The 24152-nt window shown below is 40.2% G+C and overlaps 1 protein-coding gene across 4 annotated transcripts; it reads left to right on the top strand.

Annotated features, from left to right (window-relative positions):
- The first annotated feature begins 1721 nt into the window (after positions 1-1721).
- gigyf2 (GRB10 interacting GYF protein 2) lies at positions 1722-20805 on the top strand. Of its 4 annotated transcripts, none has more exons than XM_042497535.1 (29): positions 1722-1804; positions 4582-4633; positions 4825-4984; positions 5135-5230; positions 5475-5583; positions 7938-8043; positions 8195-8235; positions 8331-8366; positions 9015-9182; positions 9697-9908; positions 10093-10240; positions 11124-11375; positions 11485-11654; positions 11913-12069; positions 12187-12353; positions 13282-13373; positions 13675-13803; positions 13937-14067; positions 14180-14280; positions 14575-14715; positions 14822-14980; positions 15066-15314; positions 15866-15988; positions 16139-16387; positions 17248-17453; positions 17600-17751; positions 17858-18069; positions 20013-20154; positions 20264-20805. In XM_042497535.1, exons 2-29 carry the CDS (start codon positions 4596-4598, stop codon positions 20329-20331), a joined length of 4014 nt encoding a protein of 1337 aa, XP_042353469.1. In that variant the 5' UTR covers positions 1722-1804; positions 4582-4595; the 3' UTR covers positions 20332-20805. The 4 variants fall into 4 exon arrangements, with proteins under 4 accessions (XP_042353469.1, XP_042353471.1, XP_042353472.1 ...); XM_042497537.1 differs by having other exon boundaries at positions 17858-18063; positions 20010-20154; XM_042497538.1 differs by having other exon boundaries at positions 9015-9107.
- Positions 20806-24152: the final 3347 nt, after the last annotated feature.

Consider the following 24152-nt stretch of genomic DNA (forward strand, 5'->3'; position numbering starts at 1 on the left):
CGTAACTTCATTGGTAAACACAACGTAATGTACGTATTGTTAGCTTATTATTTGTGTTTATTACCGAAGTCAGGTACCTGAATCCATAACATTAGTTAGTTCCGTTGGGTCCAGCTGATGACAAAGCCACGGCCACGATACAGCGCGATGAGGCGCGTCCATTAGCTGGCTAGCGGTTAGTTAACCTGGCTGTGTATTAGCAGCACCGGCCGTAATTACACAGTGATGTGGTAAAACTAACGTGAGCTCCGTTAGATAGCTAGTCCACCACTACGTCTCTGGTTGAATGTTGACTAACCATGCTGAAACCACTGGTACGCTGCCCTCCGGCCCTCCAACAGGTTAATCCGGCCAAGCAAAATAACAGCAAAACCTACCGGAGGGCAGCGTTTGGCTGTGAGGTCTTCACTGACCCGCCACCTCCGTCTACACTGTAAAATATGACGTTGATCTTACTTAAATCATCTTTGAAATGATTGCCTTGAAAAAGTAAACTAAATATGACTAATCTTAATCTTAATTTATGTTTACTTTATGTCGAATTATTCTCACATTTAGCTGCATTTACTGTGAAGTAAACTAAGTAAACTTAAAATTTTATTTTTTTAATTTCCTTGTTCTATTTAAGTGTTAGTAACTTCAGTAAACCAAGTTAGTCTGACTGAAACTGATCATCACAAAGAGGATTTTGCAAATGATACAAACAAATAAAATATGGCTAACTAGTTTGCAACACGCAGTATATATATATATATACTATATATTATATATATATATATATATATATATATATATATATATATATATATATAGAGCACAGTTGATTTAAAAATGCACAGTAAATTTGGTTTACTAAAGATGCTCAAACTTAGTAAGATTGAATTGATTAAACTTGCCATTTTAAGCAAAATTATAAGCAAAATTAAGCAAATATAACTAGAGTTTAATTAAACTTAACAAGGCAATCAGTTTCCTAGATTTTTAAAAGTAAAATCAACTTGTCAGATTTTACAGTGTGTACCAGTCTTTGCACTGTAAATGTAAGCTACACAAACACCTCCAAGATAATAATGAAACAAGCATACAGCTGACTCCATTGTACAAATATGGTGGTAAACAAATATAATGCTGGTGTATAATATTTTACGTGGTTGTAAAATTTTCTAAATTGTATTACAGTTTCTCTTTTTGTTTTTGTCTTTTGCATAACTTAAATTAAATAGTACATTACTCATTAGAATATAGCAAAAGGGCAGGTATAATAAACTTTAGCTTCTGCCTACACCTTTTCGATCCATACTTTTATTTCAGGTGATTTGTTAATTATTAAGGGCATTCTTGAAAAATGAACAAGGACAGAAATTTAAAAAATACCAACAAACGGGGGAGGGGGGTATATATGACAGCCTTACATCACTGTGTACATTGGTTTCTTGGGAAGGTGGGTGACACATAAGGCCCGTGCAATATCCCTACCTTAATACTTTTGATGCGTACAAACCATACATCCATGGTACAAACCACAAACAAAGTAATAACCTCTTTATTTATTGCCACGTGGTTGATACGACTGAATATAGTGTGCACGCTATATAAAGCGACAGCGATAAAAACGGTGGTAATAACCACTTCGTTGTTCGTGAATACGCACCAGTCAGCGAATCTGTCCACGGCATACGGGTTTTATCAGCTGTCATGTGACCCACACTCAGCCATCTTGTGGAAAACGAAGAGAGAGAGAGAGAGAGCCCAGAGAGAGCCACACAACTCGCATACAAACCTTGTGCTGTCAGATCAAGCAGAGGTAAGACAGCAAAAGTTTAACGCACTAGCGGAGAAAAAACGTACATTTGAGTAAAGTGCCATGTCAGAGAGTCATATTCTGACTAGCTGGGGCTGCTAGGGACTCTTGTTAAATCACCATGTTTACTTGGCCTTGCAGCACCGGGCTCCCGTGACTGTGTGTGCGTGTCAGGGCCGTGTGAGCTGCGGGGCGGTTTGACAAGGAAATGTTGTTGTGGATCCAGGCTGCTCGAAGGCCGCGTGTAGCTAGTTAGCATGCTAGCTACAAATGTTGACGACAGGGATTAACTCATGTGTCAGGTCAGCGGTGTATTTATTACACAGCGTTAGATAATGTGACAAGGCGTATTTTCTTGCGGTAAAACAAAACACTGTCAGGATATATGTAAGTATTCACTTATGACTGGCATACATTACCTACGTTGGATTAAAACGCTGCTAGCCAGCTAGGTGGCCAGATAGCTAACGCGCTAGCATCGTTGGAAAACGTTAGCGACGGTGTGGCATCAGCATGTAGCAAAGTGGCACTTTAACTACAAATCTGCTGTCACATTTTAACGTAACAACACACCTGCTGCCAATGTGTTACCGCTGGGAAATGTTTTAGCTAATGTCTGTTGCTAGTGTTATGTGTTAGCTCAGTTATCAATGATTGTTTAGCCTGCTACGTTAGCTAGCATAATCTTCGTAACGTTAACCGAGGATGATTTCCAGTTAACCTTCCAGAGTGACCATCATGGATTCAGCCAACTTTTAACATCCACCAGTAACTAGCGTTAACCTCAGTCCAAATCTACAAAGGCGGAGTGGATCAGTTGGAGTAATATAAGACTGCTGCAGGCTATGCGGTTTAATTATCGTTAATGTAAAGTTACACGATGACTTTTACGCAAGGTAACAATCGGGACAACAATGCAAGATCATAGTAGTTTTTCCGCTGACTTAAGCCGTTTCCTTCACATCTAAAACCCAAATCTGACATAATTAAACCGATAAAAGTTGTGTTATTGTGAACGGATTGGTCAGTTGGCGAGCTTTGGTGACATCAAACAAGTCATAACGTTATGTAAACGTCCGGTTTGTACTTAATGTTACCACTGTGCGAGGCGTGCAGCAGAGTCGCCACAAATGTCGCGATCTTCAGTTGAGTTGGTGTATTTAACCACCAACTTACACGTGGCTTATCCTGCTTCCATATGGTCAGTTGTACTGGTGTGTCTACTGTCGACTGATATTTGAGGAAGCCTCGCGATGTAATAAATCCGTACTTCAACCAAAGTGTTTGGAAAAGTTTTGGCAGTGGAGACACACGCGCAAACAAACTGCTAATCTTATTTGCCAAACATGATTATTTTTCTAGTTTATTTACTCGAGTGACGCAATCTCCGTTTGTCAATTACAGGTGTCTGACATACCCTCTTTGCAGACGGGGAGACTGCTTAAAATAGCTTTTGCAGATTGAAATTGTACACTGCTTAAGTGCTGGTGGGACGGGCTATATATCTACAGGAGTTGTAAAACACGAGAGCAATTATAAAACCTTATGCATTTTTCCAAAGTTCTATCAAGCAAAGTTATGCTCCAGTGGATGAGTTGTGAAATAAAATATTTATTCAAGGTATAGTAAAACAATATACAGGGTTCCCACAGTCATGGAAACCTGAAGAAGAAGTAATGGAATTTCATAATCAGGTATTTCAGACCTGGAAAATTAATTGAATTTGTAAAATAATTGGGCGAAGAATCTCATCTTTATTTTAGTTATTTTCAAGAGTGAGACTCTTTACATATACTTTAATTTAAAAAATGATTTAAAGGCTTAATTATAGAAATAAATCGTTTGTTAAACCAAAACTAACCCTTCTGTTTTCATTCTGTCATTCTGACTCGTAATAATAATAATAATAATGTCACACTGTGAAGCCGCACTGTTTTCTGATGCAGTTATTGTATCATAAAAATCAAATACCATTACAACCTTAAACGAAAGTTTTGGAAAAGTCATGATATTTTGTTGTGTGTAATGTAATGGTTACACTGATTCTCTATAGATAACCCTCCATGTATTGTAACATAACAGCAACTTAATATTCTGAAGCTGTTGACATAAAGTAGCTCTAATTTGTATTAGTGTGTGTGTCAGCATTTTGTCTACCATCACATACGTTTTTTAATTTTATCCCTACATTCTGTCTCTCCCCTCGTTTATGCCTGCAGGCTGAAATTATGTTTTACGGAGTTCAAATCTGATATGTTTGAAAAACACTGGGCAAGTGGGGCAAGAAAATAATATTATGGTTCTTGAAAAGTCATTGAAAAGTTTTTAAATTTTGTCGATGAAAATGTCTTTGAACCCTGAATATAGGTTAGTTGGTAATACTTTGTAGATTGATTGAAATATGTTCAACATATCAAAATTGATTAGCTATCCTACTTTAAGGAATAGTAATTGGTGATCAACATGTGCAATCTAGTAAAAACATACACTAAAGTTTCTTTTAAAGACATACATTTAAAACAGCTTATTGCTGCCAGTGTACCAGCAAAACTAAAATCACAGAACAAAAAACTAGTAGTAAATATTTGTTAAACAAAACAGGCTACACAAGTAAATATTTAGGATTTTCATTTTTTTGGTGCAAGTTTTAGGGGGAAAACTTCTTCATAGTGATGATGTGTATATTTATTTTCTTGCATTTATTTAGAAATAGTTTTTCAAAGTAGTACTTGTATAACGGTATATACTGGGTGATACTAATCCTTATCCTCCCTTTGTAGAACTTCCAGGAAGAATGGCCGAAACCCAGACACTTAACTTTGGACCAGAATGGTAAATAAACAGGCATGAAAGCATCATCAGTCTGACAATAATTATTTGTAGGCTGTGAAACTGGTTTTCTGTTCGGGCCCAGTGCACCTTTTTCATACATGTTCAGACATGTTAAGTGTCACCTCAGCTTAAGTGTTGTCTCCCCTTCCTCTGTCCCTTCTGCTTTTACCCCCCCCCCCCTCTCTCTGCAGGCTCCGTGCCTTGTCTGGAGGTGGTGGCAGCGGCGGTAGTGGTGGAGGCGGCTGTGCAGTTGCCTCTCCACCCCTCTCACCTGCATTGCCAAAGTATAAACTTGCAGACTATCGCTACGGGAGAGAAGAAATGTTAGCACTTTATGTAAAGGATAACAAGGTTGGTATAAAATCTGAGTTTTAGCTGTTGATGCAGGCTTGCAGTCCACATGTTTGCATACAAATCATGTTCCTGCATTAAAACACATTCTTTCAAACCCTTCAGCGTCTTAAAAGGTGAAGCCTGTAATTGTTTATCTCTTTCCTACAGATCCCTATAGACCTACACGACAAGGAGTTCCTGCCCATATTGCAAGAGGAGCCCTTGCCGCCCCTGGCACTCGTGTCTTTTACAGAGGAGGAACAGGTAGGAGTACTTATATTAGCGTCTTTCTTTGTGAGAAATGGTAAGATTAGAAACAGCTTCTGACTTATTGCACAGACCAAAATAAATGTCATATTGGCCTCAGGCCAGCCAGCTTCATATTGTAATATCTTGGATTATACAGAACTTCTGCAGTTAGGCTACCGAATGCAGAGCAGGTGCTGAGAAGAGAGCAGAGAGCTTACTTTTTGCCCCCCGCGCTCCCCTCCCCCGTTTGTGTTTGCAGAGAAATTTTTCCATGTCTGTAAACAGTGCAGCTGTACTTAGGCTGACAGGGCGAGGAGGCGGTCCAATAGCAGGGGCACCAAGAGGCCGAAGTACCTCAAGGGGTAGAGGTAAGAATTTAACTGAGATCATCCCTGAATGTGACATGTTTTCTTTCTTATTTCACAAATAAATCACTGCTGGTGGAGCTTACATTGTGAAAGAACTGTGGTGGATATTTAATTTTTTTTTTTTTTTTTTTGGTCAAACAAGCCTTTATGTTAGATATTTAGCTGTTTTGTCTATGCAGTTTCAGAAGTCAGAAAGAGCACAGATAGTTGAGATGCCTTTGTGGAATCCCACCAACTAAGGCAAGGGGTGTAATATTAGCCCTCTGCAGGTGTTGTGCTTACTCAGCATACTCCTCTGCAGCTGCCTGAACTATTGATGTGTCTCAAACACGGAAAACCCTGTTTGAAGTACGACTAGTAGCGCACACACACGCTCAGACGACTATGTACGTCCTCTGATCAATTAAAGCTGCATACTGTATTTTACAGGAGGTATTTGAGTACAAGTGCACTTCAATTTGGACGTCAATATTTGTTCAACTTGTAGACTTTTTTGCTTGTAAAGGAAACACATGTACACATATAATATAAACTTAAATTAAACTTGTTCTTAAATTTACATGATTTGGATGGGATGCAGTAGTTTTACTACCATCTACGAATACTGGATCTGCACAGAGCCATATAGTAACAGTGATAGATTTGTGCAGCTACAGATAATGTTCAGTGTTTATTTGTCAGAAATCACTTGATCTAATGTTACAAGCAGGATGGTGAGCAGGCACAAGAGTGATGTTTGGAAGTATTTTGACAAAATAAACTAAATGAATGTTCAGAAAGGGCTCCCACTGAGCAATTTAATGTTGAGAAGACGTTTAGAAATGTGTATTATAGGTCTGTTTGTCTACAGATGTTAAGATTTAGTTGTCTTTAGACGTTTATATTTATTTGTCTTAAGCTGTTGAAGATTTCGGGTACTAAAGGTTGAAAAGTGAAAGTTTGGTGGACATCCAGTCTTAACCTTGAAAAAAAAAAAGGTTTATGTGACAAAAAAATGAACATTACTAATGTAAACGTGGGGATATGCAGTACTTTTGTTAGTTATTTACAGGTCTTTATGTATTTATATTTAATGAGTAATTTAAAATATGGTCTAAAATTGGGCCATATGTAGCTGATAAATCCTGGTCTTTAACGGGGCACTAAAGCTGGGAGACAAGTAGTCAAATATGGAAATAACTTAAAATGTCCTTTCCTGCTTTACAGTGCTGTTTAACTGCTTTAGTTGGTTAGCTGTTGGTTAGTTTGTTAGTTTTTAGAGACGTTCAGTATATGGCAGTGCTGTTATTGACTGGTCCATGTGTTGTGGTTACTGCAACAGAATGAAAATTAATATCTTGTTTTTGTACAATGTCATCTCCCACCGTTGCTCACTGCCAGGTTTGTCTGGACCCACTACAGTTTAGAGACGCAGTTCTGGGAAGACAGCAAGACACAAGCCACTCAAAATTTAAAAGTGATGAATGGAATATACCACTGATTGCAAAAACTGTAGGCTATAACTCACTGACCAGCCCTAAAGAGCTTAAACATGATCTTGCAAAGTCACTGGCCACGCCTTTACCAATCTGCTTTTATACTGACTGAGCATATAGCCTGTTTAAACCCATATTTCTTCACTGCTTAATGTCCTGTTCTCTCTGCTGTTGAACACTCAGTTTGATTTACACAGTTCAAATTTGCAGCTTAAGATCGAGGCAATGGGGAGAGTTTAAATTGAATCAGTAGCATTTCTCCTGTAGGCTTCTGTGTACTTCCAATGTTATCTGAGCATGCTAGATCATTCATAAACCTTAAACTGAGAGGTGGTCAAGAAGCTGCGTAGCATAAAGGGTTTATTATAAACAGTAAGTGGCCTGAGGAACAATAATGAGATGTTAACCGTTGCGCACAATAACGTTGTTTATCATCAGACAGATACTGAGAGATGAGAGAATATGAGGAAAGTACTACAGCCAAACTGCTGTGTCACTATTAGAGGATATTGTCTATGAATCACGGAGAGATCAGATGAATTAAAAACCACGAGCTGGTGTATTGTACACCCTGGGATGAAAAAGGAAAGGGAGTGCACAGCATCATGATTCAGCAGATTTTCTGTAATGGATGATGGTGGTACAGTTGTGTGTGTGTGAGTGTGTGAGAGAGAGAGAGAGAGAGAGAGAGACTTTTAGCTGCAGGAAGTGGGTTCAGGCTTTAACCGTCCACTGATGTTTGAGCCACATCTGGTCTTTTGATCAAAATGTTAAATATCCTACCTAAAGGTTAGTTGATGCTTTGCAGTTGCTCACCATTAAGAGCACCTTTACCTCTTCAGGTCATATCGGGTCATGTCAACCTGTGATTGTTTTCAGGCCGGGGAAGAGGAGATGGAGGGTTTTACCAAAGAAGTTTTGATGATGTGGAAGGTTTTGGTCGCGGAGGGAGGGAGATGCATCGCTCCCAAAGCTGGGAAGAAAGGTATGAACATGCCCATTTGTGGTGTCAGGTTTTGTTTTAAAAATCTTACCCTTATATTGACCATGTTCATCAGAAGTTTTTAAACATATTTTAAAGCATTTTTGATTACTTTACATAATGTGTGTGTTGTTTTTTTTCAATCTCTCACCAGGGGAGAAAGAAGGTTTGAAAAGCCAGGTCGAAAAGACCCAGGTTGGTGTTAAATTTTGTTTCTCAAATAATCAATACATGATGTACTCATTGACAAATGCCCTGGCTTATCTACTTGTTGCTCTCTTTCTCCACAGCAGAAGTTGTTCCAGGACATTTTCAGATGAATCACAGTAAGTTTGCCTTTGCTGTTAAATATTTGACCACTGAGTTCTTTAGTAGGTGTAAATAGGTGTTTTTGGACCAAACAGTTCTGGGGTCACCCCTGAGAGCTACATATCTTCAAGGGTTTTTTTTTTGTTTGCATTTGCACAGCCAATAGAAACGCTGAGGTGACATGAAGTGAGCCGGCCGATGGTTGGTATAGCAACGTCGCTTTCACTTTGATGAGTCAAAATCACATTGTATTTTTTCCTTCTGAGCTGTTGTTTTTTGTTGTCTGTATTTACAAGACCAAAAGGATTTTAAAAAAGATGACTGCCAGTTCTGCATCGGCCCGTGTTCGATTAATCAATGTACACTTATGTCACTAATTGTTCCCTTTTTCTGTAAGAAAACCTAAAACTGGGAGCTAAGAAGAGTCCCTCAAAACAACCTTTTAAGAACTATGATCATTCCTAAATCTTGTCATGTGGACACAATAGAAAGGGGGGGGTCAAAGAACTACGAAAAAGTTCCTCTGGTCCAAAAACGCCTAATAACACACAATACAGTTTGTTTACTGATAAAGTGAGTTTGATAATCTGTCTTTTAACATCAACTAGCAATATAGTGATGATGGCTTCACCTTTAACTATCCTCCTTACCACTACTTTTTACAGTCCGAGGCAACTACGAGGATGGTGTAACGGGACTACCAAGGAAGCACGACTTCACGCGTTCAGAGAGTGAGAACTGGCGTTCTGCTCAGAACGGTGAGGATGATGAGGGGGGCTGGCGTCTGGCGGGGTCTCGACGGGACAGTGACCGGTGGTGCCCCCCAAGCCCAGGTGGGCGCCGCACTGACCGAACTATTAATATGTCTATTTTTGTTAAACGTATTTGTGGTGAGCAGCTGTGTTTGCTGCATGGCTGGTTTCAGAATAAGGTACATTTGTGTGTTACAGCCTGTAAACTGTTGTGTGGTCTGTCATTGAAGCACACAGGAAAATATCTAATAACAATACAACTAAAAAAGCTCCACTTTTTCTGTTTTTATAGTGGCTGGTTTGATCGGCTTGAATTATATTACATATAACGGGTACTAATTAAGGGCACTTTCTAATGTTTTGTTTAACATGGACAATTCAGTGGTGAACCGGTGTCTCATTTCTTAGCTTCCCTTATGCTTTTGAACTTCACATCTTAGTGCAGATGCTCAAAATCATACTGTTACTCTTGTGTTATTGTATGTGTAGACACTTTAGTAATGCTAGTGGTGGCTAAAATGTCTGCTGTCCATCTTTTTGTAGCTAAGGTAGATGATGAAATTGATTGGTTGTAAACAAGAACTATTTTCTCCAGATGGGCCTCGGTCTGCAGGGTGGCGGGAACACCCAGATCAGCGTCGCCGATTCCCATTTGATGCAAGAGAAGACGAACGTGGCTACCGGAGGCCACGGTCAGGCAGCGGCAGCCTGGAGGACGAGAGGGACAGCCTGCCAGAGTGGTGTCTAGAGGACGCAGACGAGGAGGCGGGCACCTTCGACTCATCAGGGGCCTTCCTCTCACTTAAGGTAAGAGGAGAATTTTAAATAAATCATTCAAAACGTTTAAATAAAGTATTGATGTGCCAATTATTCATCTAAAAAACGCTTCCTCACTAGAATTTATGGAGCAGATAATTTGTTTGCTTGATGTTTGATGGGATGACACCGGTGTCACAGTCACTGTAATTCTTGTTTTTTGTTGTGTATTCAGAAAGCCTCCAAGGAACCAATTCTGGAGGAGGCAGAGCTCGACTTCAAACCCTTGGAAGAGTGTGAAGAGGGCCTGGAGGAGGAGGACTGTCAGCCCAGGGAGACCAAAGAAATGGAAACAGAGGCCAACAGACAGGCTGAAAGAAAAGGTTGGATAGTGCTGATTTTTTGAAAAATTATTTTTAGTATTGCCGGACAAGCGTAGACATGAAGTCATAGAATTTTACTTTTAAAACATATTCCTCTGTCTACATTGTGGTAGTTTTTAGTTCAGTTACAGAAAAGCACCAGTGAAGCTATTTTTGTGTCTTAAGCGTACTGACGTTGGCTTAAAAAGGTGGGGCCCTTTTGATCAAATTTGCAACATACAAGCTGCGACCTGCAACGTGAGAAATTCCTCTCATGTTACTTTTGACACATTTAATTAATCAAAAGGATCTACATACTTGTGACACATGCAAGAGAAAGTCAGGACTTGCAATTTTATCTGACATTTGTTCTAATCATTTGTGAAACGGAATATAGGCACCCCTTGTGATCTGCCTACAAGCAGTACACGGATCACTTTTGTGAAACGGGCCCCTGGCTCCCACAGCTGAATAGTATTCTTTTCGTAGACTATGCCATTGTGTTGCCTCGACACCACAATTGTACCCAAATTATCTTTTAGAGAAAGTAACGTTAACATCTCAGTTAATACTGAAAAAAAGATTTAAGAGCCACACAGCATTAAACACAAAAAGATGCAATCGATTGCTCCACAGATGGTGCTTGGTTGACAAAGCAGCACCACGATAAAACAGAATTTACTGACAGCAATTTCAAAGCAATCAAAGCCACTTTATTTGAGCATGACCAGTGAATAGGAAAATGGCTGATGTGGAAGATGTTTTCATTTTCAGTTGATTGTCAATTTCTGTAACATCATCCGCAATAAAAACTGTTCCTTTTTAAAATCAGGATCATAGTTATTTTGGTTATGATCCCATCTCATGTCTTTACTGTTATTATTATTATTTTTTTTTTTTTTAGAGTTGTCGAGAGCATCAGAGGAGGTTTTACCCGTGGCTCCACCTGTTGCTCCCGCAGTCTCAGAGCCCCAGCTTCCTACCCAGTCTCTGCAGCTGAGCCAGCCCAACAGAACAGAAGAGTCTGAGAGGCCCGTTGAACGACAGCCACCCCTGGAGCTCCCACCAGAGCCCTGCAAAGTCCCCCTGCACGTCCCCTTGTCTAACAGCATGCTCGAGTCCCTACCCATGAACCACATTTCTACCACCCTTGCAGGTGAGATTTGGTTCTCCAACGTCACTCTGAAAAGGACTTTTTTTGCAGTTGCTTACACCTGAAACATGAAAACCAAATATCTGCTTCTTCCTCATGTCGTTCTTGGCAGACGTATCTGCTCCATCACCCAGTGTGCAGCTACCACAAAAGCCCATGGAGGTACCTGTGGCGATGAACAATCCTCTGCCCTTCCCTTCAAGTATAATTGCCCCTATTGGCAGGCCAGCGGCTGTGCCACACGACACAGATGAAGATGAGGGACTGAAACACTTTGAGCAGGTTCGTTAGTGGACTTAACATGAAAGTCTGTCATGGGATAGGTGGGCTATCCTCCATTCCATCAACAGCCATAAGATATCTTTTACAGATTTTTAAGAAACTCTTAACATTTTGAACTCATAGACTCTCACTGGGACGACATTATCTCTGCCTCCTCTTGGTTCTGTAAAAAAAGGCAGTGTCATTAAGTGACTTTGTAGTGGCCCTATTGCTCAATCTCTGTGTAAAAAGAACTTGTGTCTTGGCATCCCTCCCCAGGAGGCAGAAAAGATGGTAGCGTACCTACAAGACGGTGTAGCAGATGATGACAGACTCACTGCAAAGACTTCAGAGAAGCCCAAACCTGCAGGCCTGCCGCTTACCCATGAGGCTGCTTTGAAGTGGTTCTACAAAGACCCCCAAGGGGAGATACAGGGTAAGTTTGGAGGATGCTCATGTGCTAAAACTGCAACATAAATACTGTACATTTATTTTTAGAACTGTTCCAGTGTCCCTCCTAAATCCCCTTTGTTCTCTTTTTCTACTCTCTCAGGTCCATTCAGTAACCAGGAGATGACTGAGTGGTTCCAGGCTGGTTACTTCACAATGTCTCTCTTAGTTAAAAGAGGGTGTGATGAAGTATTTCAAGCTCTTGGAGAGATCATGAAGATATGGGGGAGAGTACCATTCACTCCAGGTCCTGCACCACCACCTCTACAGGTATGCATGTGCTCAATGTGGCTTGGCGTCCAAAGGTTTGCTTTGTAACCTGCACTAGTTGCCATTACTAACCATGACCTGCAGGTGGTGTCACATTCCACTGTTTTTACCACTACACCTCTCTACTCTCTGACTTGATGGACTTTGTGGAGCTTTATCATGTAACTATTGAGATTTTCTCTTTTGTAATAGCCAAAAAAATGTAAATACATCCAAGAAGCACTGAAGACTGATTGAAATCCACATTTTAGCCAAATGTTTTAAAGGTCAAAATACTTCTGTCTGTCCAAGATGTTTACATTATCTTTACCCGCGGGTAGTCATAGTGTGACTACGTCAGTAGCAGAAGTAGCCACTCACTATCTTTTATGATGGCGGCAGCTTAGGTTAAAACTAAAATTGACTTTAAAGCAGCAAAGTCTATATATGATCAAATATTTCTGTTACTTGTTAGGTTTTTTTTTTTTTTTTTGGGTTTTTTTCATATGGTGACTTAGAATATTTTTTGTGTCTTTTTTGTGTGACCAAATGGCTTTGAATCAAAACTGAAAAGAAATCTTACCTAATCTATGTCAAGTAAAAAAACACAAACAAACGATCAACTAAAGTAATTGCTCTCCTTGAAGATGACATTTAGTAGCTGCGTAGTTATAGAAAAATAATATAATACGGAGGAAAGCAGCAATTTTTAGAGGTAAAGTGAGTAGCAGCTAGGCATAGTCATAGCAAAAGTCATGAAACATATTAGTGTGGATGTACCCTGCATGGTCTTTTTTTACAACTGGATGCTGCTCAAGATCTGTCAAATTGCGCATAGACTGTGAGTAAACTGCAGTTCTGAGGTCTGAAGATGTTGTTTATTTGTAGCCATGTTTTACCTGTTTTACTGCTATGACTAATTCTGACTATGTCGTTTTATGTAATGCAGGGTGATGATCAAGAGAGGTTGAAGAGGCAGCAGGAGCTCACTGCTCTTAACCTTTACCAGTTACAGCAGCTCCAGTATCAATACCTCCTCAGGTAAACCAAGCTCAGATCTGACATTTCTTTCGTTTGCATTTGCAGAATTATGAAAATATACAAATGCAGACATTTATAAACTCACCTCCTGGATTCAATACAGGAATAGTTTACAGAGTTCATCTATCCTCAGAATCAACAACTCTCAACTATCTAATAAAAACACATTCAACATCAAGTCAAATTTATGCAATAAAATACACAAAGAAAAACATCTAAAATGCAACATGCATAATTCATCCACTGATATTTATTCATGTGTTAACTTATCTCTCCCATTTATTTGTCTTGCACCTTTCAGGCAGCAGTATGCTCAGGCCCTGGCCCAGCAGAAAGCTGCAGCGCTCAGCTCAGCTCCTCTTCAGCAACAGCAGCAACACCAACAGCAGATCAACCTGCTTCTACAGCAATACCAGGCTCTCAAGCTAAGGTTCGTGACACACAATCTATTCCACAGTCATTTCTGTATCGCCCCACCTCTAAATAAATCCGTACCAGCGCCTCAGCTCACGTTAGGAGATTGTTGCATTTATTAATGTGTGTTTTTTCTTATTTTTCTTTAGAGCTTCTGAGAGCCTCCTACCTCCTGTTACCCGATCCCTGTCTGTACCAGACTCCGGTTCTGTTTGGGAAATGCAGAACCCGTCCTCTCAGGCTTCCTGCACGCCAAGCGTCCAACAAGCTGCTCAAAACAGTGAGTTTCTGCCTTAAATGTTCTGCGGTTTCTTTTTGAATCATGAGAGGACAAGAAAGAGTGTTTCATGTTATAGCAGGTGTAATGCATTATCTTATATCACACTCAACAGCGTGGGACGGCAGCAGCGTGTGGGATTTGCCTATAGACTCCATGGCGCAGGCTCCGACCATCGAGCAGATGCAACAGTTAGAAAAGACAAAGTCTGCAAAGGTAGACAGTTTTTCTGCTCACTCTTCTGTTTTTGCTGTCAGTGTGAAATGGCTCTAAAAAGATTTATCAAAAGTCAACACCTTTAGTAGTCTTGAATACAGTAGCAGTTTATGTCTGTTTTCAAAGTAGCTTCTTGATTTCTAAGATGAAGTAGATTACATTTAAAATAGTCTAATCTTAAAATAAAGCTGATGAATCTATGATGTTAACATGTAGGATTAGTCAGAAATATTTTCTAATCTCTCATCTCTTCAGATAGTATCATATCTCTATTTTTATTTTCTCACCCGACAGTTGGAGTTGGAGAGGCGTGAGGCAGAAATGAGAGCCAAAAGGGAGGAAGAGGAGAGGAAACGGCTAGAGGAGGCCCTGAGGGCTCGACAGGAGGAAGAACGCAAACGCTTAGAAGAAGAGGAGCTGGCACGGCAAAAACAGGTCGAGCATTTGGACAGTGTCAATATGAAGCCTTTGAGCTACTGTTTCATTATAAGCCACTTTTCTCATATGGAGTTGAGACTGACCCAGTGTTGTAAATCTTTAGGAAGAAGCTTTAAGACGGCAGCGAGAGCAAGAGGAGGCACAGCGCAGACAAAAAGAGGAAGAGGAGAGACTGGCTCAAGAGGAAGCTCTGCGTAGATTAGAGGAGAGGCGGAGGGAGGAGGAGGAGAGAAAGAAACGGGAAGAGTTCCTACGCAAACAGGTAAGCTAATGAAAACTTGCCCTTAATTCTACCTCCTGTCTGAATTTGTGAAGTTTCCCTAAATCACAGTTTTCTTAATCATCAGGAAGAGGAGCGCAGAAAGCAGGAGGAACTTGAAGCACTGAGGAGGCGTGAGGAGGAGAAGCGAGCGGAGGAAGAAGCGGCAGCTGCTGCAGCGGCAGCTGCTCTGGCCCAACAGCAGCTGGAGGAGCAGAAGAGGAGAGAGCAAGAGGCCCAAAGACAGCAGGAGCTGCAGAGACAGAGGCAGCAGCAACAAGAGGCTCTCAGGAGACTTCAGCAACAGCAGCAGCAGCAGCAGCTCGCACAAATGAAGGTGTGACGGCTTTTCGTTTTTAAAAGCAGCGAGCGCTGAATACATGATCTGCTCTGACGTACTTCCAAAAAAACGTCCTGTTACTTCACAAATTTAATTACTTAACAGACTCAAACATGTTCCAAACATTGTCTGTAAAACTCTGTCTGTGTGTGTGTGTGTGTGTGTGTGTGTGTGTGTGTGTGTGTGTGTGTGTGTGTGTGTTCATTGTATCGTGTACTGTATGTTCATTGTGGCTTCGGCTGCCCAATGTTAACTGAAATCGCACCCATATTACCTGTATCTTACAGCTAGAGGTCAGGCCATACCTGACATGCACACCAAGTCTCTCCAATATAAGAAACATTCATTCAAATGAATACAACCCACAGCTCTTAAAAAACACTTAAGTTTCTAATACAAAAATATGTTCTCAAAATATTTGACATTTTGCAAACCTTTTTTTTCAAACTGCTATGACAGAAGGTAAAGGCACAGAGGAGAAGGGGGATCAAAAATAGAAGGTACAAAATATTTTTAAAGTTGCTAAAACACCTTGTCCTGCTCTGCAGCTTCCATCCTCCTCCAAGTGGGGCCAGCAGTCGGTCAACGCTATAAACCAGACTCAGAGCGCCCTGTCACTGGCTGAGATCCAGAAACTGGAAGAGGAGAGAGAACGACAGACGCGGGAGGAGGTAAAGACAGCAAGCAGCCTGGTTGTGTTTGTTGGCTCTATCATCAGTAGTGTTTTAGTGCCTCTCCTGAGTTTTTGACTAATTCCTGTCATTTAGCCAAATATCATTTTTATGCACACTAATTCAAGTTCTCCCTCCTCGCCCCCACAGCAGCGTCGTCAGCAACAAGAGCTCCTGAAGCTGCAGCAGCAGCAGGCCTTGCAGCTGGCTCAGCAGCCCCAGGCCAAGCTGTCTGGTTGGGGCAGTGTGGCCAAACAGCCGGCTGCTACCAAGTCTTTGCTGGAGATTCAAAGGGAAGAAGCCCAGCAGATGAAACAGCGGAAGGAGCAGCATCAGCAGCAACAGCAGCAGCAAACACACCCCATTGTCAACCAACAGATCCGCACTCAAAACAGAACTGTACGTGACCAACAAGATAACATGTCTGTTTCGCTAAAAGAGGATAAAAGCTAAGCAGAGATGAAGGGTTGGACAGTCAAAAAGGGAAACCGGAAGAACGTCAGGACAGATATGAGATTCTAGTTAGCACAGATTAACAACACATTAACAACACAATACGATGCTGCAAGAACACATATTTACTGTCAGCTAGTGAACCAAGACACAGTTATTAACTGCTTCTACTAAAGAGCTCAATGGCTAAAAAAATGTTGCCTATTATGGTTTTGATCTCACGCCCTCTTGACTTTTTCTACTTATGTTTCTCTTCTGGTGTGTTGAGCTGAACTGCTAATCAGAGTGATTTCTCTCATGGTCAGATGTGACAGCCGATACAGGCCAACTTGTGCCAAAGGTGCAGGAAACACAGCAAAAACTAGGCAACAGGATTACCTCTTTAATTTCAAAAACTTCAAGTGATCTTTTGCAAAAGAAGGACGGAAGGCTAAAATTATGAAATGAGTCAGCAACTTTTGTTTGAATCATTATAATTATTTCTGCGCTTTTTAAGCGCAATGCAAAACATTCCTTCATTCCAGCTATCTAGTTAGTGAGGATTTTGTGCTTTTCTGTGCACAATGCAACAGAAAACCAAATATTTGGAGGTTTTGAACTGTTAGCTGAACAAAATGAGCAAGTTGTTAGGTTTCAGTAAATTGCGATGGGCATATTCTGACATTTTACAAACCAAACAATTGATTTATCAATGAAGTAATAGAAATCATCAGTGTTATAATAAATAATCTGTATTGCAATTTAATGCGACTTGCATTCTAAGAAACAAGTGTTATGTCAGTAACAGTATCTCCCTCTCGCAACAGACGGCGTCTCTGAGTAACTCAGTGTGGGGGTCTGTGAACACCAGCTCCTGCACTAACTGGGGCTCAGACTCCAGCAGCATCTGGGGCGACACCCACAACTCCAACATGGGCTTCTGGGACGAGGCTGTGAAAGAAGCTGTCCAGCAGCCTCCTCCAACTAAGAAAGGCAACACGCAGAAGAACAATAAAGGAAACGCCAACCTCAGGTATTTAAGAAAGCCAAAATGGAAAAAAAGTCTTAGTCATGACCTCCTGATGAGAAGCATGATTTACAATACGTAGGATATGAGTAATACACTGATCTTAATGACTTCTTTTTGTCTCCCGCCTGCATTTTTCTGCACATGTAAAGCAACTCTGTGAGTGGGCGGGCCAATAAGAAAGTAGAAGAGGAGGAGAAGCTGCTAAAGTTGTTTCAAGGGGTCAATAAGAGCCAGCAGGACACCTTCATGCAGTGGTGTGAGCAAACCCTGCACACCCTCAACACGGCCAACAATCTGGATGGTATGACTTTGAAAATATTCTTTGCAAAGGCCTCCCACCCACAACTATTGATCAACCATTTCTGTAAGCCAAACTCACAAATGTTCTCCATCTGTCTCCCTGCCAGTTCCAACATTCGCATCCTTCCTGAAAGAAGTGGACTCTCCATACGAGGTGCACGACTACGTCAGGGCCTATCTGGGGGACACTCCCGAGGCCAAGGACTTTGCCAAGCAGTTCCTCGAACGTCGTGCCAAACAGAACGCTAACCAACAGAAACCGGCACCGCAAAACCAACAGCAAGCCCTCAAGCAGCAGCAGCAGCAGCAGCAGCAGCAGGTGAGCAGGGCTGAAATAGCACCAGCGAGGTACAGCAGATGAGGTATCATATGTTTTGGTCCCATTTTAAGTTGTGAGACTTGTAATATGATTTTTTTTTTTTTTTTTTTTAAAGGAGAAATCTGTCCCCTTTGCTCCCTAAAAATATTTTGCTCTCTGAAGCATTTTTGCCTGGCATGTTCTGACCAATCAGAGCAAGTCATCTGACACAGTCAATGCCGTCATACTCCATGGCTTCAGCTACTATTTACATTTCTGTTGTGACTCTCTTTCTCACGTCACCTCTTTGAATCGGCTCCAAAAGATTTCACTGCGCTAATTATTCCTTGTTTCCCAATGGGGATAAAGACCAAATATGTGATCCTCTTTCAAAGATGGTCCTCGTCGTCATTTCTGCTGTCGGATACTTTCAAAGTGCATGACAGATTTCTCAGGCCTGTCTCTCTTTAGTGTTGCTGGGTGGGTTGTGTTTCATGAGCAGCATGGCTTCATGGCAACACTGCATCGTTTTTAATTTAATTAATTTAATTTTTATTAGTCTGACTCACTCTGCGCGGTGTATCAAAACATAAATCACACATACTCTTAACGAGGACTGCATCCATAATGCCCTCATCTGGTGATTGCACTTTAACTTTTGAAGGCAGCTTTATCTTCAGTAATCTGACTATCTTCTTGAGACAGCTACTCTCTGCTTTTACTTGGCTCAAAAGCTCAAAAGCTTTGACTCATTGAACTTACATAATCACCACACTGAGAACATTGTCTTCCTGCTGAAATATTACTTTGTCTGAATACCATTTAGAACAAAAGAACTTCAGTAAACCCACATCTGCCACTAAAACAATGACAAAAGTTGTGTTTCCATTCAATATTGACAATTTTTAACCTTAAAATTTCACAAAAAAATGTTTTTTAATAAAATAATAAACTATTCTACTTAAAGGTTCAGCGGTATATAGCAGCAAAATTTCAGATCAACCAACTAAAACTACTCCTTTTTGCTAAACATGTACGCAAATTATAGTGACAGATGTGAAAACAGGATTGAAGAGGACCTGCTCCGTATGTAGATATTAACGGGTCATTCTACAGTCACAATAACATAATTCTTAGTTTCAGGTGGTTAAAAACAACTGAAAACATAGCCATATATATAATACACACTATTTCTGCCAAAATATGCCCCAAAATCCTATACACTGGACCCTTTAAAGTGTAGTTTTATCAGAAGGCAGTATAGGCTATACTTAAGGCTTAGCTGTAATCTGCCAGTAAACAGAGTAAAAGTAGAGGTTGCCAAATGGGGAAAAAAAGTGAGAGATAAATGGAGAGAAGTCTCACATGGGCAAATGCAGGCTAATGACTGAATGAAAAGCTAGAAAGCAAACATAAACAGCGAAATACGCTGACAGCAGAAACAGTTGATCTTGGTTAAATGTTCGCTACAACAGGACTTATTCCGCAAAGGTGTTTCCATGTCCCATTTAGTTTAACATTTTTTTGACAAAATTAAAAAAAAAAAAACACTCAAGTGAGTGTTAGAACTTTCTTGATTCTTCAAAATGTGCACAATATGTTTATGAAAACGCGGCTCTCTGATGTTACTTAATGCGCACTACAATACATGTCTTGAGAAACTGAATGTTGCCATGTATCTCAGTCTGACATTATGTTACGTCAATAGGTTAAATGGAAGTCATGTTTGCATTTAATTGCACAATAAATAATTCTTAGCTCTTAGAACCTAGCTCAGTCTTTGTATAGTTTTGAAAAAGAAAACCGAAGCATTACTGGTTTTGATTTCCCCTTCTTCCAGATTTTAGCATGATTGTCAGTATTCTTTAGGACCACATGATGTCAAGAGGCAACATTTTGACTTTGCTGGTGTCAGCACAGACAGTATTTTTTGTGCCTTAAATCCTCATTTCTCTCCTCCCCAGGATTCTGTATGGGGTGGAACAGGATCTTCGCAGCTCTACCAGTCCAACCACACGAGTGGCCAGCAGCAGCGTTTTGAGACTGTCACCTCAGGGAAGAAGAAAAAGAAGCAGAAGATGGTCCGCGCAGACCCCAGCCTTCTAGGTGAGCGCAAATGCCCATCTGCTACTAAATCTGAAATATCTGCAACGATGTGTCACTGCTTTTTATATCCCATCTGCTTATTGGATCTGTCTATTTTTTTAATCGTCAGGTTTTTCTGTGAATGCGTCATCTGAGAGATTGAACATGGGAGAGATTGAGACTTTGGAGGACTTTTAAGGGACTGCAGCCAAGCGACCCCCACTGACTGTATCCAATTTGAACAGCAGCTGATTTACCCGAACCCCTGCCACGACCCCTTCGACTGCTTCCACAACTTTCATCTTTAGTTTCACTTTATCAGAACTACTCTGGTTATCCCTCACAAATTTCAAATTGTGAAGAAACAGCGATCTCTGAGGCAGGGCGCATTTTCCTTGTGGACCTATAATCTTCTGAAAACTTCGAGAGAAATGGACTGGACCAAACTGGCCAGTGAAACATCCGACCAGCCAAGACAGCAATCACCATATGAACTCAAGTTTCCGGAGACAGTCTGCAGAAGCGTCGATGTCTGTTCGGCATCAGCTGCTCAGTCCCAATCGTGTCCTGTTGTATTCGCAGTGACAACATATTTCAAATTTGGCCCTCATTGTATGGGTTTCTTTTAAATGTGGATATATGGATGGGATGGTTGGGGTTTAATGGGAAAGGTTAGAGAGATTATATCCATTGTTTTTGATTTATTTATTGAAAGTTTTTCCCTTACACTTTAATCCCCCCCTTCTCCTTTCCCTCCCTGTTTTCTGCTGGGTGTTCATGGATAATGATGGCAAAGTAGAGCCCAAGGATTCGTGCCCACTTATGTCCTGTTTTAAGGACATGTTCAAAAGTTCCAAGTAGTTATCTATTTCTTGTAAAATACTAGGCTGTTTAAAGAATAAACTTTCAATTCTGCATCTGTATTATAATATATGAAAATGATCCTCTGGAGTCATACTTTTTTTATTGCGGTATGAAATAATAAAACAGTCTGATGTGTGGGCTGTTCACACCTGTGTCTGAACTATTCAGAAAAAAACACAAATGTGCAGAATTCATTTGATTCACACGCATTCACCCGGTCACGCTACGACAAAACGAAGTATTTCACAGAGATCCCGTTAATGTTCCTGTCTAGGCACTGAAAAAAACCCTAAAAACGTATCTGTTCATCAAAAATGCATACGTAGAAAGTTTTTCAACCTGGACCCTATTTTCCCATGTTGTGGTTAAGTGACTAATGAAACAACAGTTTTTGACATTGGTCCAGCACTGAGAGAGAGCGCTGCAGCCATTATACAAGCTGGAAGGTAACCACTTAGGGCATGTTTGCACCATCACCATCAAAAGAGCTTGTTTTTTTGCCACTGAAAGGCTCAGATGATAATTTAAGTGTCTAAAAAAAACATTATGGATAGAAAACTTAGAGGTGGACCTTTTTATTAAAGTGTAAGATCCTATTTATCCAGAAATTGCTATTGCCAAATCCACCAGACTCTAAATAAACAGTAATTTTATCATCATAAAGCACACTTTACTCAAAGTCAACAGGACTTTGAAATTCTACTCATGGTAATGTCTTGTAGGACATAAAAATACACCATATGGACACGTCAACAAGGTTTAGGACTTGATTTACATTGAGTGGTGTCCTCAATAATAATCATTTTAGTCAATATTAATAAATAAATAAATACATCAGTAAATAAATACATTTGACTATGAAATAAATAAGGAAAGGATCGTTACAGAGACGGACCTTTTTACTAAAGAGTAATTTTCTTTTTTGTTTAAAATCACTATCGCTTTATTTCCTGCTTACATTTATTTATTGATGTATCTTATTTATTTAATATCAACTAAAATGGCATCCGTTACTTCAAGAGCTAGAAATGCATTAATAAAAACCGATTGTTGCCAGAGAACATAACCTAGTTATCTGCTACCATGTCCAGATTTATAGTTTGTGTCAAACAGATGCAGGAGACAGCAGCAGATGGGATTGATGGTGAAACTGAAAACTAACACTGAAAACTTTTCAGGAAGTAAAAGCACATTGTGTAACTGATTACTTGTAGTGCATATTTGACAGTTAAGGTTTTTAAATCCACAATGAGGAAGTGAAACCCACGAATTCCCTCTAATGAAAAGCAACATCACATTTCTAAGCACGCACACAGATCGTCATCTTAGTGAAGCAAAAACACTTCACTGCTAGTGTGAAGTGTACCTACACTAACAAAACATTCAAGTATTGTACTTAATCACACATTTGTGGTACTTGCAGTTTCTCTGAATACATTAATTTCATGGAACTTACCACTTCTATATGTACAATTATATTTTTTACTCCACTAGTTATTTGACCGCTAGAGTTACTGCTTACATTGCAAACTAAAAAGGGCACACAAAACTTTTAATCAGCTCAAGTTTAACTCGAAAATATGCACCAGAGAAGACTTTACAGTTGGGCAGCTAGCTAGTTACATCCATGAATAAAGAAAGATGGCGACAAGTACGGATGAGCTGGACACAGCTGTACGAGTCCTGATTGGCCTTACAGAAACAACCCTTAAGTCAGGTTTGATTAACCTGAAAAACTTAAAAAAAAAACTGCTCTTAGTCACTGAAGCAGCAGCTAACAAGTCAACTGAAAATGATGTGAGTGGGATGTCACTTACTACCAAGTGGCAACTTCCAAAGCTGAGAAATGAAGCCAATGAGGAAGTGCAAAAAAAACTGCAGGTAATCGAATGGCCCCTTCAGTCAGTCCACATAGACCCCCATGATGAAATGCCTAACTTTACACCAGAAATAATTATGATCACTTCTGGCTCCAAAAACCAAGATGGCGGCAGCCAAAATGCCAAACTCAAGGTTTCAAAACGTAACCACAAACCAATGGGTGACTGAACGAAAGCTATGTCCATTAGTAATACAGCCTATGTTTGCTACTGACTGCTCTGGGAAACACAAAACAATTCCTCTTCCAACATAATAACAACACCAGGCTGAATAAATGAAGAGAAATATAATGGCCATTCAGTCTGATTATTAGGCAAGTTGCATTATGGGAAATACAGGACCCAACATTATCAGAGCTTGACCCACACTTGGCACTACTGTCAGGATATCTCTGCACCTACAACTTTGACCTAGATCATTTTTATTCTGATTTATCTGATGTGAGTTGCCAACTATCTGTTCTCCGCCGCAGTAGCAGGTCCGACCACGTGTGCATGTTACTGCATGAGAGTCTGTGTGTGTGTATTCCTCTGACTAGTAGGGGTGGGGGAAAATTTGGTACATCAGTATCGAGATACTTTTGTCAATATTGCATCGCTATGTATCTATTTCTTTATTATATGCATTATTAATATTGCAAGTACAAATTAATACTTTGCTTATCTACAAGACCAATAAAATTATTTAATTTTTCAGTCCACAAAATATATTTTGCTGCAATAAAAAAGGCCGATGTGAGATGAATGGACTGAAAACTTTTATCGTATTAGGAAACATATTACAAAGTTTTTTTCAGTTGATAAAATAGGTAATGAGTCTCATTATAATTCAGTACTTTATTGCCTATTGCAATACATATCAAGTCACCGTGACATTGTATCGTGACGCAGCATTGTTGCTATTCTTGTGCCGTTTATGGAGTTAGCATTGTGAGCTGCCAGTCGTTAGATCGGTTTCCTCAATGTTGAGAGCCATGTTCAGACAATCCTGCCCCTGACCCCTTATAGCTTTGAATTTCGCATGCAGCTCCTTTTCGAATGCAGGATTTTTCTTTTGTGATAAATTATTTTCAAGGCTGAGATGTTGGTACTTTTAGCTTTCAATACTTCCTCCACCACTGAAATTTAATTTCTTTGCTGTCAAATATTTCTTTGATGAGTAAAGGCGTAAAACGTCCAGGAGAGACCTTCGTGATGTGACCTGGCCAAGGTCAGCGGTTACTGAATGTTTACCCCTCACACCCAGTTATGTGGCCATAGGAGTTTGGAGTGGGT

The sequence above is a fragment of the Plectropomus leopardus genome, chromosome 12, assembly GCF_008729295.1.
Source record: "Plectropomus leopardus isolate mb chromosome 12, YSFRI_Pleo_2.0, whole genome shotgun sequence".
Taxonomy (NCBI): domain Eukaryota; kingdom Metazoa; phylum Chordata; class Actinopteri; order Perciformes; family Serranidae; genus Plectropomus; species Plectropomus leopardus.